The sequence below is a fragment of the Protopterus annectens genome, chromosome 8.part1 (genome assembly GCF_019279795.1).
Source record: "Protopterus annectens isolate FY-2018-M chromosome 8.part1, PAN1.0, whole genome shotgun sequence".
Taxonomy (NCBI): Eukaryota; Metazoa; Chordata; order Ceratodontiformes; family Protopteridae; genus Protopterus; species Protopterus annectens.
This window is the reverse complement of record NC_056742.1, coordinates 495,961,997-495,981,013: the sequence shown is the minus strand read 5'-3', so window position 1 is coordinate 495,981,013 and position 19,017 is coordinate 495,961,997. Positions and strand designations below refer to the sequence as shown.

The 19,017-nt window shown below is 39.1% G+C and overlaps 1 protein-coding gene across 1 annotated transcript in view; it reads right to left on the bottom strand.

Moving 5' to 3' along the window:
• LOC122810163 (guanine nucleotide-binding protein G(s) subunit alpha-like) overlaps positions 1-19,017 on the bottom strand; it is a 290,898-nt gene that overhangs the window by 224,421 nt on the left and 47,460 nt on the right. The window contains exon 2 of the mRNA XM_044081640.1: positions 14,373-14,442. Within this exon, the coding sequence (XP_043937575.1) occupies positions 14,373-14,442 (70 nt within the window). The remainder of the gene's footprint in view (positions 1-14,372; positions 14,443-19,017) is intronic.

The following is a 19,017-nucleotide window of genomic DNA, read 5'->3' as shown; positions in this document are numbered from 1 at the left end:
ATGTTCAGGCTGGTGACTTTTTCTATAATACCCGAGTGAGGAATGGTTTGGAACGCCTTGGCGAGATCAAGGTAGGCTGTGTGAACCACCTTTCCCTCGTCTATGGCCTTGGTAACTGTCTCAAAGAAGTCAACCAGGTTTAGTAGGCATGATCTGCCCTTAACAAAGCCGAACTGGGTTGGGTCAAGTGTTTTGAGGTTCCCAATGTCTTTGTTAATGAGTTCCATGATGATGCGCTCCATAGCCTTGCAAACCAGGCTAGTCAGGCTTATGGGGTGATAGTTGCCAGGGTCAGTTGTGGCCCCTCCTTTGTGGAGCAGAATAACCATTGCTGTGCATCATTCTATGGGCATGTAGCCTGTGGAGAGGCTGAGGTTGAACAGCGTGTTTAGGTGGGGGGTTAGTTTGTTATGTAGTTCGTGCAAGATGCAGCCTGGGACACCATCTGGCCCCATTGATGCTGTGTTTTTGGCTTTTGAAAGGGTTGTTTTCACCTATGCTTCTGTGATTTCTGGGACACTACACTTTTCCACTTATTTGCACTAATATACCCCAACACTTGACTGCGCAGAAGGGCAAGGCTCTTTATCCACCCCTCACCAACCAAGCGACTTAGCAACTCACCCTACTATTCAGGCATGACCAAAGGGCAACTTCAGGTGTACTCTCCAGTCCAGTTGGTGAACCTGGGTATCCTGAGGCAATGTTACAACTGCCTCATGTACACAGACAGCCCTCTCCTCCTACCACAAAACACTAACATATGTGAGAGATGCAATTATACAGCCAAACTGGAGGCTAAGGTCTCTCCACCCAAGACTGGAACAGACAGTCATGAGGAGAAGGTTAACACTTGCACCACACCTTCAGCCTCACATAGACATACTAAACCAGCACTGGCAAGAAATACACATAAATACACAAAATCATACCCGGAGGCTCTAAATAAAAACCTGCAAAAGCATCAGAGAGCTCCAAAGCAGACACCCACAAAACCTGCACCTCCTGTCACAAACCAGGCAACACATAAAACACAAAATCAATGTGCTGTACAATCACAGTCCTTAAGGCAAAATAACATACCTAACACACTTGTAATAGGTGACTCAATAGTCAGGCACACTGACTCCCCACTCACTAGGCTGGACAAGGAGAAGGTTACTGTTAGCTGCCTGTCGGGAGCCAGAATCCGCCACATAACACAAGCACTCAGGTCACTCCAAAGCAAATACAAATATGACTCAGTCATTGTACATGCTGGCATGAATGACCTGAGCCGTACCTCCCTGGACTACATGAAAAGAGACATAGAGGAGCTCTCTGATCATGTAGCCCAGGCCGGTATGACCCTGACCTTGAGCAGCATCTTACCCTCACCTAGAATGATGCCACAGTATAAAGACAAAATGATCGATTTTAACAATTGGCTAAAATTCTGGTGTCATTCAAAGGGGATCCAGTGTCTGTCAGCCTGGGATGACATGCTTGACAAGCCACATTGCTTCGCTAGGGACGGCTTGCACCTGTCATCCCTGGGCTTTTGGATATTGGCAAAGGCTCTTGCCACCCCCATAGTGCCTTTTTTAGGCAAGGCTCAAAAGTCAAACCCACCTCCATAGACAGCACAAGGAACAAAAAACTAAGGGTAATGCTGATAAATGCCAAAAGTCTTAACCTCAACATGCATGCACTCGAAGCTCTCCTCAGTATGGAGAACATCGATATCTGTGCAGTGACAGAAACCTGGTTCAAGGCACCAGAGAGCACCCCAGCACTACCAGGTTATACCTCATATCATGCTTTTCGGCCCCAAAACCCGGACCGAACCACAAAAGGAGGGGGAGTTTCCATATTTATCAAGGATATCCACACCTCCAGGTTAGTGGCATTGCACGAAGTATCAGAGACCATCCATGTGCAACTGACAGTGGGCAAGACTGCTTTTCAGTTTATAGCATCCTACAGACCACCCTCTCAAAGTCAGGAATCCCACTCAGCTTTCCTGAAAACATTGGAGAACATGAAGATCTCTCCAAACACCATTATATTGGGTGACTTTAACTACCCAAACATAGACTGGGAGCATTACTCAAGCCCCAGCACCTAAGCCTAAAGGTTCTTGGAATTTATAAACTTAAATGCTATGGAAAAACTAGTCACCACTCCCACAAGAGGGGGAAACATACTAGACCTGATCATTACCAACATGTGGACTCTATGCTCCATACCAGAAGTATATCCCTCATTGGTAAGATCAGACCATAAATTAATTTCACTGGATATCCACATCCCGACCCCACCTCCAGCCCAGAAAACCACAGTGAAAAACTTCTCTAAAGTGAACTTCACACTTCTCAAAACCGAAGTGGAGTCCTTCAAGGCCCCAGGGCCAGTGGAAACTATGGCCCAAACTGCAGAATCCTATATTAACGCATTCTACGGACATCTCCAGGAATGCATGGATCATGCTATCCCAAACAAAATCAAGACCCAATCATCCAAAGGCAGGCGTCCAGTCTGGTGGACCCCAGCCATAAATAAACTGTACAACAGAAGGAGGAAGCTACTACATGATAGAGCAAAATCCCTAAAAGTGAAGGCATCTCTGATCAGTACTAGCAAAAAATTATGATCCCTCATAAAATCTTCCAAAGCCAGCTTCGAGAGAAAAATTGCACAGGACACTAAAGACAATCATAAGGCATTTTTCAGTTATGTTAGGAACCTGGGATGCAACTCCCAGACTTGTTCTGAGTTGATTCTAAACGACAAAAAATACACTGAACCCACAGACTTCGCCAATATCCTGGCAGACAGGTTCAGTGCAAACTGCTCCCCCCTCTCCCCCAAAAGAGCAAGTATCTATCCCGGCAGAGTGCAGCCTCCCAAACATCTCTGATGCTCAGGTGAAGGCCGCCCTCTCCAAAGCAAAAAACACTGCTTCCATGGGACCAGATGGCATCCCGGGTTGCATCCTACATGAACTCCAAGAAGAACTAATCCTTCAAGTAAAACTGCTGTACAATCTCAGCCTCACTACAGGATATGTGCCCAAAGAATGGCGTACAGCAACAGTGGTCCCACTCCACAAAGGTGGTGCCTCTGCGGACCCTGGAAACTATCACCCCATAAGCCTGACTAGCCTAGTCTGCAAGGCTATGGAGAGGATCATCATGGAACTCATAAACAAAGACATTGGGGACCTACAGACACTAGATCCTACCCAATTTGGCTTTGTCAAGGGCAGATCTTGCCTTTTGAACCTGGTTGACTTCTTCAAAACAGTCACCAAGGCCATAGATGAAGGAAAGGTAGTCCACACAGCCTATCTGGACCTTGCAAAGGCATTTGACACAATACCCCACTTGGGCAGCATAGATAAGCTATCCAGCCTAAATATAAACCCCTATGTCACAAGATGGGTCGCAAATTGGCTCAAAGACAGAACCCACAGTGTCCGAGTTGCTGGAGCCATGTCAGACTCGAAACCGGTCACAAGTGGCGTCCCACAAGGTTCTGTCCTGGGACCTCTCTTGTTCGGTATTTACTTTTCTGAGGTATAGGCCAACGTGGGAGGACTATGGCTCACCAAGTTCGCAGATGACTGCAAACTGGGCGCCATAATCGACTCTCCAGCTGACACAAACATCCTTCAAAAAGGTCTCGCAGAGATGGATAACTGGTGCCAGAGCCATGGTCTAAAGCTAAATGCCAAAAGTGTATAGTCATACCCTTTGGCAAAAACAATGTGACCACAAATTACCACATAGGTGGTAACCCATTAAGTACAGAGAAAGTAATTGAGGATCTGGGGACCCAAGTTGATAGCAATCTCTCCTTTGACAACCACATTGCCAAAGTGGTTAGAAAGACCTTCTACATAGCCCACCTCATCATGAAAGTATTTACATCTAGATCAAGTGAGATAATCGTGACCATTATTCATCCCTCATCAGGCTCATGATAGAATACAATGCCCCTTTGGGATGTACCTTACCCGACACCTGCAGCAATTAGAAAGACCCCAAAAGTACCTCACCAGGAGGATCAAGGGACTCAAACAGATGCCATATGCTGCTCGGTTAAAAAAACTCCAGCTCTACTCAGTTGCATACCGCCTACTTCGAGGCGATCTATGCCTGACATATAAAGCTATGTCCAACCCAGAATTAATGGACATGCTCTACCTCAGTAAATCTAAATCCCTTAGAGCCACGCGCTCAAGGGACTTGAATCTCAGCACAGAAATAAATAGAACATGCTGGAGGGACAAATTCATAACCCAGAGGCTCCCTTCACTATGGAATGGAATTCCAATTCATGTTAGGCAGAGCACTTCACTGACTCTCTTCAAGAAGAATCTTGATGAGTGGATGGGGGATTGTAGGTTTGTCCCGGGGATTACTTCTGTGTCACTATTAGACAGAGGCACAGTAAACTAAACTTTAAAAAGGGCACAGTATACTCAAATCAAGGGGTGGCGTAAGCCAAACACAATCGGGCTAGGCTTATAAATGCCCCAGGGCAGATAGCCTAGTATGAACCTATACATACATACATACAAAGAGTATACATACATACATAAATACATACAAAGAGTACACATACATACATACATACAAAGAGTATACATACATACAAAGAGTACACATACATACATACATGCATAAATACATACAAAGACTACACATACATGCATAAATACATACAAAGAGTACACATACATACATAAATACATACATACAAACAGTACACACACATGCATAAATACATACAATCAAAGAGTACACATACATGCATACAAAGAGTACACTTACATACATACATAAATACATACAAAGAGTACACATACATGCATAAATACATAAAGAGTACACATACATACATACATAAATACATACAAAGAGTACACATACATGCATAAATACATACAATCAAAGAGCACACTTACATACATACATAAATACATACAAACAATACACATACATGCATAAATACATACAAAGAGTACACATACATACATACAAAGTGTACACATACATGCATAAATACATACAATCAAAGAGTACACACACATACATACATAAATACATACAAAGAGTACACATACCTACATACAAAGAGTACACATACCTACATACATAAATACATACAAAGAGTACACATACATGCATAAATACATACAAAGAGTACACATACATACATAAATACATGTATACAAAGCATACACATACATGCATAAATACATGCATATAAAAAGAGTACACATATATGCATAAATACACACATACAAAGAGTACACATACATGCATAAATACACACATACATGCATAAATACACACATACAAAGAGTACACATACATACATAAAGTTCAAGTTCAAATCAGAATGGTTACAGTAACATGAAAAGGTAAATCTATTAATTATCTCCAAGGAATATTTACAAGGATTTTACACTACAACTTGCACAATATTTACTGTTCAGAAGTTGTTCATGATCTGGTTGATCCTAGTGGTGGAGTTTTTCAAAACAATTTATTTAATATCTGCAGGTCAGCACATACCTGTGAGATGTACTTACCTTTGTCTGTAAAGCATCTATGTGCATTGTCTTTGTACAAGTACGTTCTCAGCTTAGTTTTGAAAGCAGACAATGTTTCCTGTCTTTGAATGTTTTCAAATTCGCAATTCCAAAATGTTGGCCCAGTTTTTGAATAAAGGTTTTTTAGCGATAGCTAGACTACATTGTGGTCTTGTTAGCAGCAGAAGTGAATTATTTCTGTGAGAGTGTGGCGCATTGCTGACCACTAGTTTACTAAGCTCGGATGGGCAGTGTTGCAATAATATTTTGTGTTGCAGAATATCAAACAGGAAGGCATCCCTACTACTGACTGGCTAAAAATGGGCTGTTCGAAAGTTCACAATGCTAAATCTGCAGGCCTGCAAGATAACAATGTAACAATCTGTGCATTACTAATAAAGCTCAGTGCTGAAACTTAAGTAAAAGAAGACACTTTTCATCAGGACTGTTAATCCGTGATCACCAGGGTAGCATCTTTTTATCTTGTACTGAGTGTTCATGAACAAGTGCTTTTGAGGTACATCAGGACCAGTATAACTAGTTTGGAAAACCCAGCCAGCCTGTGCTAAACCACTGTTCTTTTAAATGTGTGACTGCAGGAAGGTGAACAAGGGACTTGGATTGCATTACTTTTGCTGACCTCAGAGACAACACAAGTGGGAGAGGTATAACTGCATTTGTAAAAATAAAACTGGATGGCAGGGGAGACAGATAAAAAAGTGCAAAAATCCTGATCTGTGGTGATAAGGTTGGAACGCAGAATGGTAAAACTTTAAATATCTGTGGTCTTCACATCATCAGATGCATATACTGCAAAGCTGGAAAGGTCTGCAGATTTGGAATACAGTTATGAGAAATAAAAAAAAATCTACTGGATGACTTCAGATTTCACAGCATAGACTCAAAAATCATATAACCAGAATGCTGAAGTTCCTTTAAAAGAATAATTATGTATCTGAATTTAAGTCAATCTGTACATGTTCCCACAAAAGGAGATGACATTTTAGATATGTTTTTCAGTAAGAGAGCAAAAGACAAAGTTAACCAATCTACCATATTTGCTCCTCTTGCTGGTAATGACCACAGCTCAACAAAAACAACCCTCAACCTTAGGTACAATCAAAATTCTGTAAGAATCAATGAGGAACATTCAGATGTGGTAGACAGACTAGATAAAAAAGGCATAAATTCATAATTATCAGAACTCACACGTTAGACAATTAGTTCACACAAATTCTATTATACTCTGGAAATATTCACAGCAAAATAATCATTTACAAATATTAAATAAAACAAAGAAACAGAATAAAAAATTCTGAACGCTTCACAGAAATACAACATAATTAGCAAAAAGAACAAAATAAACAACCGTTGTGTAGCAGAACAAATGACAGATGGAAGGAATACTTTAGACAGAGGGAACTGATAAAAAAGCTGCAACAAATAAAACTGGTAACAGAATTAAAACTATTTAATGACACCACAGCAAATAGGAAAAATTAAACATATACGAAAATGACTAGATAAACACTTGTTAAAACAGTAACACTATCTAGAAAGAGAAAAGGACCATTGCATCTATTTCCACCTACTTAATACACTTTTATCACAATAATAGATTCCCAAGGTGATAGTGTTATTGTACAATGAAAAAGTGTAAGGTTGAGGTGCCTAGCTACATTCTAATAGATTTAACAAGCTGTTCATGAAAATTATTTGAATAATGCTTCGTGGCCTTAGTTCTAGATCAACTAGATGATACATAATTGTCCAAATGGGTCAGTTTTTAGGAACCTTGACCAGGCAGACCAGATAAAACAAAGTGGTACCCATCAATAGGTTTTATTACTTACATTAAGATTTTATCTGATCTTGGCGGTAGAACAAAAAACCAAAGCCAGTCGATCAAAGCAGGTCCACAAAACTTTAATATTTCCACCAGGTTAAGCGCTTTCATTTAGTTTGTCAGGCATCATCACAACCTGAGGCAATAAGTTTTCCTGCTTCCACCAGCTGCCAGCACATACCCCAAGCCAATCACAAGCTCCTCCCAGCACATACCCCAAGCCAATCACAAGCTCCTAAGCTCCTCCAGTGATCTTACAATTGAACAAGTCTAGCCAGTAACCAGCGCTTAATCTGGTGGAAATATTAAAGTTTTGTGGAGCTACTTTGACCGACTGGCTTTGGTTTTTTGTTCTAATTGTACTTTTTCCAAGCCTGGGTACTTGTAGAGTTTTACTGTTTTGATCTAGGAGTAAGTTTTAGTAAATAAGGGAATGAAGGGGATAAAAGCCTTTTATGAAGAGTTTTCAGCGGGTTTGCTTTCATTTAATTCATATGACATCACACGAGGTAAGGGCCATCCCACTTGCCTAAAATTCCATGCAATCAAGTTCTTCCTTTAATCTTTCCAAACCACCACATGCTTTATGTTTTTCTAGAATCGAATTCCAGGGCTGAACAATCCCACACATTTCCAAGATGCCGTGCTTTACCTTCTATTCAAATTTCTTATTAAACATGCATCAGCGCCTGCATGATTCTTGGTTAGACAAAGGCATTCCAATAAGGATGTAACTTATGTGCCTTTGTAAAGATAGCTTAGATTACAACTCAGATCTTGGCAGGGTACAGATGAAATATCAAGGGGTACTCATTCTTTGAAGTTAATTTAGTTTTTCCATACTTAACCTTTCTGGAAACTTCCGTTCAATTTGTTTTAATTTCAATTTATTTTTTGAATATAGTGACAATAAAGCACTACCATATTCAACTGCTGAACAGACTAGGCTATGATAATTTTTATACTTCAGGATTTTTCTAAATCTTGACATGAACTGCTTTGTGGCTCACAGAGTAACTGGAATTAGTACGCAACTGAAGGGCATCTATTCACTTATTCAGGCATTCAGATTTTTAAGAAATGACACTCCTTTTATGTTTATTTCATTTCAACCTTTTCATACTGAATGAAACAATTGTAGATTTTCAAGGATTTATTTTCATTGTATTTACTTTTTCACCCAGGATGCTCATTGATTTTGTAAAGAGTAACAGTCTATAACTTTACCTTTTTATTTTGCATTGACACAGACTGAATAACTACAGACTCATAAATATTTAGATCTGCTAGCCAGATGCTGAACAGGTAAAAACCCTGGAAGGGTCTCTGAGCAAACTTCAACTTCAACCTTATTTAAGTGCTTTTAATGAAGAATCATTAATAATTCAACACGTAACAAAACTTACCCAGAGTAAAGACCACAAAAGAAAGACACTAATAAACAAGTAACTAATAGAATTAAACTTAAATTTAAAGAGGTAGTGCAACCAATACCTCTGGCAATAAAACCTGAAAATAAGACAAATAACCAGAGAAAGTCCACATACAGGAAGTGCACCTTTAGACTAACTGGCACCCCTTGATTAACATTCCTGCTGTTCTCTTTTACTCTTTCCATCTCTAGGCACCCCATTTTTTCCCAAAAGCAAGATTCCTTCTACTTAAACAGTGATAAGGTGTGTTCTCAGCCTTTTAAATTACGTTGGCATAATGTCAGGGTCAGTTCTTTTGAAAGCACTAGAAAACTCATACAGATAAATTCTTTTACAAACCTCAGTCTGTAGATTTCATGACAGTATTGTAGGAAAACTGGCTGCACATTTTTTTGATCTGCCCATAATGCAAACATGTTGAAAACATGTTATAGAAATTAGCAACTTAAGTAATAATTCTTAAGTTAATTCTTAAGTAATAATTCCATTACTTTATTTAAGCAGGACAAGACACTGATGGGAGCACAAGTTATAAACCTGTGTCTCCCTCTCCTTTATACTTACTGAGTGACTTAGCCAGTGCTTTTTCAAAATGAAGGTAATGTCCTGTTACTTAAAGTTATTTACACACAGGGTAAATTAAGATCCAACCAGCTAGTCACTACAATTTTTTGGCACACTAGCAATTCTTATGTTCTGATGCTTTACTTACCTTTAGATCTTTAGTTACGTTTAACAGTTTAACCATGTCCATGTTCTGACAGTTCAATATAGACTGGTTTACTTTACTTAAAATCTTGGTTACTATATATATCACTATATTTTTCTCCTTTTTATCTAAAGTGCCAAAAATGAAAGTGATTCCTAGCGACTATCAGATTGCCTAAATCTGTGTGGTTCTCCTTTTTCTAATCAATTAGGATAAGTTCTATTAGTTAGAGTTTTCTTGAATGACATAATGCAAAAAGGTATTGTACCATGTTTTAGATTCACAACTAAGCTTAATTCAAAATTTTTCTAATTATTTTTGCTTTATTTTTTATTTGTTTCACCACTGGTTTTCCATTTCTCATGATATTTTTTTCTTCCCACTGATCAATCTGTTTGAGGTAACAGTTTAGAAGTGTAGCCTTTTGCTTAATGTGCATTTGACTAGTGACATTCCTCTGACATCAGTAAAGGGACTCCCTCTGTTTGGGGGTTCCTATCAAGTTGTCAAACTTTTAAAAGTTCGAACATCATATGGTCAACACCATATAATCGAACTTTTAAAAGTTCAAACATTTCAACGGAGATCCCCGTACTTTGCAGCAATGGAAGTTTTCCATTGTCTGCACTGTAGTGCGATCTCGGAGTTGGTATATTTAAAGAGTAGGGGATGCAGGCCGCTTTCAGGTTGCTTTTTTCTGCATTTTTTTTAAATTGATTTTCGAACTTTTAAGAGTTCAACCATATGGTGTTCGAACTTTTAAAAGTTCGATTATCTGATATAGACCCTCTGGCAGATGTTCAGATCACTAAACACACAGCAATAGTAGCCAAAAAGGCCTTCTATCTATTCCAGTTAGTAACTAAAGGTATCTAATGGAGTCCAAAAAAAGTTATCATTCCTCTGTACTGTGCCCTTATCTGATCTGTTATAGAATCGAACGCCTCTGTTAGTATGTATCTATAAAATCTAATGCCTTTGTTAGCATGCATCTATAAAATCTAATACCTCTGTTAGCATGTATCTATCTATGCAAAGCCTCTGTTAGTATGCATCTATCTACACACAGCCTCCATTAGTACGTATCTATCTACACACAGCCTCCGTTAGCATATATCTATCTACACACAGCCTCCGTTAGCATGTATCTATCTACACACAGCCTCCGTTAGCATGTATCTGTCTACGCACAGCCTCCATTAGCATGTATTTATCTACACATAGCCTGAGCCTCCATTAGCATGTATCTATCTACACACATCACTCAGCTAGGAAGACCTCAGATACTCTCAGGTAAAAAGATCACAGGATTGAAGAGCACTGGCTACCAAAACAGGCTTGAAACACTGTCCCTGTAATCTGTCACCTACAGATATGTGTACAGTGATTTATGCCTTGCATTTCATGATGTAAAGAACCTGACTATCTCCAATCTCCATTTCTACAACACAAAAGCTGCACAAAACATTCAAACTTATGATTAAATCTCATCAGAAATAAATAAGACACATTGATGGGGCAGATTTATTACTTTATGCTTCCCCTACCTCTGGAAAAATCTGATACATAAAAACCAAGTAATACCATTTCATGCAAACGGCAGTTGGACAAGCCCCTGCAAATTCATCCTGAGCCAGACTTGTTTCGCTTTCCTGGAGGAATGAGGCTCTCTATGAGCGTACTGCCAAGGTGATTATGGTCCACTAACTAACTTGGCCTTGTGAACTCTATTAATCAATGATTCTGTGAAGACAGCTTTCCTGGTTTCTTAAAAGATGTTCAGTTTTTGTTTTTTAATTTCTCAAATCTCATCTGCACTTTTTCTTCCATTTTAACATTTTTAGTTGTAGATTTTCATGATCAAAACCAACTTGGAACCAAATCCAACAACATGAAAGAAAAAAGCACCTGGAGAACAGCAAACCAGTCCACACTTTATTGGTAAAAACAATAAATCCAGCTGAATTCAGTTGATTTATTGTTTTTACCAATAAAGTGTGGACTGGTTTGCTGTTCTCCAGGTGCTTTTTTCTTTCATGTAGTTTTTCATGATGTTTGGTGGCTTCCGTGTAATCAGTGTAATATATAGTTAACAAACCTTTTTAAACCCAGATTTTATCTGTATTCAGATTTCCAAAAGTTATGGTAGCCTTAGCTAGTATGAACGGCAGAGCTTAGACTGTGATCTCCTCCCAGGTATCCCTAATATGTTGGTCCAGTAATAATCTGAGATGACCTAGTGATGATCTCCTCCCAGTTATCCCTAATATGTTGGTCCAGTAATGATCTGAGATGACCCGGTGATGTTATGTAAACATTCTTTTTCATACTGTGATGTTATCAACTATATTCATACCGCATATGAAAATTTTACACTGTAAGGCATGATTTTCAGATTTCTGCTTTCTGGGTAAAACAAGTTTATAAGTTTGTTTAAATCTAGCATTCAGCATTTAGGCAGTCTGTAAACATATGTCATAGTTGTTTCTTATCAGACATAAAATTCTGAGCCACATACAACCTATCTTGTCTCAGGATTACCTCAGTAACTTTTCTTACTTTTAAATGAATTTCCATTTTCACTGCTTACAGGAATTACTCTGTTGTAAATATTCCTGTAGTACAACTCAAAAAATAAAATACATTTTTAAGGAATGCAGTTGTTTCTTACTGGCCTGCGATGCCATACTCATTGCTTATTGATTAATCCTCCAGCATCTGAGAGCAGTAATTTCAATTGTTTGGTTACTATACTGACACTATAGATTCTATGAATGGTGGAAAAACAATAAGCTGTCCATGGCTATCAAAACCTAATGTGGAAGGATGTTTCCTGCTAAAGATATATACAGGTAATCACAGTCCAAATAACACTTTTGTTATTTATGATATAAAAGTGCTCCAAAAGGCCCAGTCATTTATCTTTCACGACTTCAATAAAAGCGTTGAGCAGTTGAGATCTATCAGGTTACTGAAATAATGTACATTTGAAAATTACACATGAAAATTAAGTAAGAATATTCATTTACTACTTCAATATACTAACAGAACTCCAAGACTTTTCCAAATGGGTTTAACAAATTCATTTACTACTTATATAGGTTAAGAACTCCAAGAATTCTCCAATTACCTCTAAAAATCTCTACTTAATAGCTTTTGCACCTTCATGCATTACCATAGCCCTAATATTCTTCTCAGAAAACAAAGGTCATTCTAGTCATTCCTTGTGAATAAACAAAGGTCATTCTAGTCATTCCTTGTGAATGTTGTTAGCGAATAAACAAAGGTCATTCTAGTCATTCCTTGTGAATGTTGTTAGAATACCTTGAATGAAGAAACTGCCTTAGATTTTCATAACTCACTTAAAAGGATGGATTCCTGCACAACAATGTTCCACCGTGGAACTGATAAATCCAAGAAAACCTGCACTTATCTTGGGTTCTACAAATGAAGACGATGTTGACCTGCAGAGTAAGCACCATAATTATTTACTGAAATTAGCTTGATGGAAAAAAACTTTCAAATTAATTAAAATATCTAAAAGTCCATTTCATCAAAAAGTCCAGCTTTACTTTTCCTGTGACTACATGCCCTCTACCTGCACCCTTATTAATGGCATAATTAACTCTAATTTGTTTCACCTTAATGATAAAAGGAGAACTCCTCTCTGACAGCAGTTGTGTTCAGTGAATGTAGTTTGAGAAATGTGTCAAAAGTCACAATCTGTAGAGGTGGCCCTTTAGAAATGAATTGTCACAGTACAGAGTAAGATAAACAATAAGATAATAAACTAGCAGTGACTGATAACGTTTTCATAACCAGAGTACATACAAATATGATATTGGAAGATTCGTACTGCAACAAACACTCTGTACAACAAAGGCCTAGACTTATCCCGATGTGTTGCAAGCTATGGTGTGGTTGTTATATTTGTGTGCCTGTGTATGCGTGTGTGTGCAAGTGCACATGCATGTGTTTGTGTGTGCATGTCTAGGAAGAGCTTGGACTGTCAACAAAGAGGTATCTCTGGTGAAGTGGGATAAAGCCCTCAATGGACCACAGATGACCTACCCTGGATTGGTGGAATAGGTGCTAGAGGAATAAGGTGGGAGAAGACAGGACTGAATGCCCTTCTCACTTATTTTGGGAGGATGGAGGCATCCCAAGCTCACTGCAACAGCAGAATTAATAGCCTGATGAGCATCACACTGCAAGCGGTGCGCTGCATCATCAGAAAGATTTATTACATTCAAACACTCTCACCTCGCAAGTGCTAATGATGACACTCCAACCTGAATCTCTATAAAGATTTTTTGAGGTCCAAGCATTACAGTTCAGAGGATTATATGATGCCAAAGAAATAATCTAAGCTCTGGTTGCCTGGTATAGCAAATTTATTTAAAATGGTTTCACTAGAATGATCTCAAGCACGCTGCAGATGTAAAACTATGTTTGAGACCAGCATATAATCTGAGCATGTCACTCAGTCCACATAGTGAGTTATAGGTCAGATTTTCTCCTCATTTGGTCAGACTGACTGGCTGCATCTCATAGTAACACTGCTTCATCTGTGGGCAGTGCCCCACTAATGCTTGCACTGTTATGCTTTTCTGGTGCATGCACTTGAGAATAACCTGACATCCTTGTCACTTTACAGATGTAGTCAACAAAATAATTAATTTGACTGCAAAATACATACAATTACAATACTACTGTGGCCATTATGGTACAATTAGTTTACCTGAAGTTTTCCGATGCTGCGGTTGCATGAAAGGTATAAAGGCTATTGGATTTTATACTTACTCGTACACAACACCGTAGTTCCAGTAATTAAGCTGCTTAATGACAGTTGTTTTCCCACAGTTTTTTTCACCTGAAACAGAAACACCCATAATAAAATGTTTACAGTGAGGTAACATTTTCAGTTTAGGCATATTTACAATGCTTTGTTATATGTCGACACTGCCAGGTTTCTGTTTTATTTCAAAAATTCTGTAATAAACATTGATGGCTAAGTAAACTGTGCTACAACTGATTAAAACTGTTCTATATCTGTGCCACAGCTCTCAATGCTGTTGACAGCATTTCCAAGCTACAATATCTTCTATGCTGTTTCTAATTCTGGAACCTGAGATGAGTTACTGAACAAGAAAAGTATAGAATAAGAAAAATATCTAAAGGCAGCCGACTCATTTGACAAGCTCTATCCTTGATAAATGCAAATTGTTGTAGGTCTAATCTAATGAGATGTTTTAATATCATAGTTAACAGGTTGCTTATGATATGTTCCATGATTTTGCAAATAAGACTTGTCAGGCTGATGGGTCTATAGTTCCTGTGGTCAGTGGTGGGGCCACCATTGTGAAGTGGTATCACCACTTCTGTGCTCTAAACCTCAAGGACAAAGCCAGGGACTAAACTCAGGTTAAATAATCTCTTCCAGGACTTGTTTAGTACCACATTACATATTAAATAGTAAATTATATTATCAGGTCCCATGGAGGAAATATTTTTTAGTTTTGGAGAGCACCTTCAGTACCTGTTCTTTACTGATGCTGGAGAGCTCTGAGAGATTCAGGGATATGTGGGTTTTGGACAATTATCTCTGGGGGTAAAATTCAAACCGAATTTGCTTGCTAGTATATTGGCAGTGTCTACTGAGTGGTGCCGTTACGAATAAGTTCAGAGTACTGTTGGGTGCTATTTCTTAGTTTCCTAATGTAACTGAAAAACAATACGTGATTGTCTTTAGCTTCAGATGCTAACTTAAGGTCATGGGTTACTTTAGTAGCCCTAATAGTATTTTTCAAGCTTTTTCAAACTTTTAATCAATTTTCTAATGCTATCCTTGATATGAGGGTCTTTTGATTCATTGTATACTTTAAGAAGTTTTTTTTTTATTGTAGATATTACTTATGCTGATGGACCACCAGGGTCGTGTGCTTTTAACTTTCCCATTATATTTAGATCTAGTTGTACCTAAGGGGGCACAGAATTCATTTGTGAAGCTACCTGCCATAGCAACAATTGGGGTGATGCTGCTATAACTGAATTCTGAAATTTAATCATATCATTTGATGAGATTAGTGTGTCAGAAATCCATAAATTCTGAGATACTGGTTTCAGTCGGTTTAGAGATTTGGAAGGTGAAGGTAAATAATTTATGATCCGACTTCCTTTCTTACTCACGTACCACTAGCAATATGATCACTGATGGGATGTTTAAGCACAGACATTCTGCATGCAAATTTTAGTTATACACTATAACAATGTGAGGTAGTGCCAGCTATGCCAGGAGAAGTCGGGCAGTGGATGTGCAACATATGCCAGCACAGCTAGTTAGAGTTTTGTAAAGAATTATATGCCATTTGTATATCAAACTGATTTGTACGGGTGTTTGTGCTGAAAATGTATTTGTAAAGCTGCTTGTGTTAAAAATGTACCAAACTGTGGGTCCTGCTGGACAGAAAAGAAATACACCTGTATGTCCGACTGTAGTGTAACTATTGAAATGAATATATTGTAACAGAGGATACTGGAAGATAAGAGGTTAATCTCAGGCCAGCTAAGTTTGAAAAAAAATTGTATAAATTTAAGTTACCTGTTGTAGGCCATAAAGATTGTATCTTACAGTTCTGATTGCAGCCAGAGACAAAATGTCTTGTTCTTAGGGGTTAAATAATTGCTATCCTGGAAGGTAGATTTTTTTAAATTGTTTTATAGCATTCAGATACTATAACACATCTCATCAAAGCTCTATCTGTGTGTATGGTAACACACATGTGCTAAATTCTGGCTCAGTTTCTAGCAACAGGGGTAGTGTGAGAACCAGAGTCAGATGACAAGATGTATGTGATGTTATTCTGTAATCCAGCACTGAAATGATGTGTTAATACTAGATGAGACAGAAGTTTCAGAGCAGTCTGTTTTTGAAACTTGACCAAGAAGGAAGACTACTCATCTACTTCATCTTGCCTTGCTTTAATAAGTAACCAGGGAATAGTAATTCTTTAGGTCAGTCAGGAAAATATAGTGAGATTAGTTATATACTGCTTTTCAGTATCTGTGTGAATCTATCCATCTGTGCTGCTTTTAATATTTCCTGTGACTGAACTCTGGTGTTTATTGTAAATACATATTTAGTATTTTCATGTTGTTTTATTATTTATTATTAAATATATTTAAACTTTTCATTGTGGTTGTTTTTTTAGAGAATATTTTAACCTTTTAGAGTACTTATATTTATTTGGTGGCACTGTGGCCGCTCCTGAAAGCCTTGCTGCATTGGTCAAACTGTACCATTTGTATTAGTATTAAGTCTACTCAGTATAATTGGGTACCCTTGTAACAGCCTTAGAGTTGGTGGCTTTGGAGTGTTCTGGTGGTGCTGGAATGACATTATAGTCGGTATAGCTGGTAAATCTGTACCAGCCTTTCCCAGGTGCGTATGTGTATGTGTGTATTTGTGTGTGTGAAAATCAAATCTCAAAGAGTGTGTGTGTCACCTACTTGGAGCAGGAACACAGAGCATTGGCTTCACAGAGATGGTGGTGCAGGACTTGAATTAGAACACTTGACTGAGGACTCAACTCTACAGCTGTGTTAGTGGAGACTCTTACTGGGGTCTGGAGAGAGAAAGGGAAACCCAGCCACTGGACTGAGTGTGTTCCCTGTGTGCTCTTAAGGGAAATTGTGTTTGGTGCAGAGAGCTGCATCTGGAGATACTCTGTGTATCTATTTTTGTTCCAAGTGAACGTCCCTCTCCAGTGTCAGTGGTGAGGAATAAAGCTCCCTGATTACTGGCCCAAAGGATGGATGTTACGTATAGGTGAGCAGTAGTGTGGATAGTAATTGAATTTCTGTAGCCTGCAGGCAGTTGTCACCAAAGGTATGTGTACTATTAGCAGCCACAAGGTAAACATAGAGAGTTTCATTTTTCACAACAGTTTTATTTATTTTTTTGTTAGTTTAGTGTAGTCAGGGAAAGAATGTCAGCAGAGATTTATGGCAAGCTGACAAAGAACCAGTTTGTCAAGGTATATGAAGCCAAAAGACTGCTGCATGCCAACCTGACTAAAGAGGAAATTATTTAAGCCTTAGTTGCAGCTCAGACCAGCAGCCAGGAAAACAACCAGTCTGGTGATAAGGATTTGCAGCCTTCAGAAACAGGACAGTTCACATTTTCCTCAGATGACTTAAAAATCCATCTGGAGTTAGAGGGACTTGAACTGAAGGCCAAACATTTGGTATTAGAATCAGCAGAGAAACTGCAGCGTTTAGACGCTGAAGAAAATGAGAAGCAGCACCAACATGAGAGGGAGATGCTGACCCTTCACCAGGGTCATGAAAAGGAGAAGCAGCATCAACATGAGAGGGAGATGCTGACTCTTCACCAGGGTCATGAAAAGGAGAAGCTGCATCAACATGAGAGGGACATGTTGACCCTTCACCAGGGTCATGAAAGGGAGAAGCAGCATCAACATGAGAGGGAGATGCTTACCCTTCACCAGGGTCATGAAAAGGAGAAGCAGTGACAATAGGAGAGGGACATGCTGACCCTTCACCAGGGTCATGAAAAGGAGAAGCAGCATCAACATGAGAGGGACATGCTGACCCTTCACCAGGGTCATGAAAGGAGAAGCAGCATCAACATGAGAGGGAGATGCTGACTCTTCACCAGGGTCATGAAAAGGAGAAGCAGCATCAACATGACAGGGACATGATGACCCTTCACCAGGGTCATTAAAAGGAGAAGCAGCATCAACATGAAATGGATATGCTGACCCTTCCCCAGCGTCATGAAAAAGAAAAGCTGCATCAACATGAGAGGGACATGCTGATCCTTCACCAGGGTCATGAAAAGGAGAAGCAGCATCACCATGAAAGGGACATGCTGACCCTTCACCAAGGTCATAAAAAGGAGAAGCAGCATCAACATGAGAGGGACATGCTGACCCTTCACCAGGGTCATGAAAAGGAGAAGCAGCATCAACATGAGAGGGAGATGCTGACCCTTCACCAGGGTCATGAAAAGGAGAAGCAGCATCAACATGAGAGGGACATGCTGACCCTTCACTGGGGTCATGAAAAGGAGAAGCAGCATCAACATGAGAGGGACATGCTGACCCTTCACCAGGGTCATGTAAGGAGAAGCAGCATCAACATGAGAGGGAGATGCTGACCCTTCACCAGGGTCATGAAAAGGAGAAGCAGCATCAACATGAGAGGGACATGCTGATCCTTCACCAGGGTCATGGAGGTAATGGGGAAGGGAATAACTGAACCCCAGAAGCAATAAAGGTCAATACATTTCTTCCACAGTTTACAGAGGGTGATAATTTTGATAGTTTTATTCATCTATTTGAAAGAGTATGTAAACAGTATAATGTTAACCAAAGACTCTGGATATGGTTTCTGACCCCCTTACTCCATGGTAAAGCTGTAACTG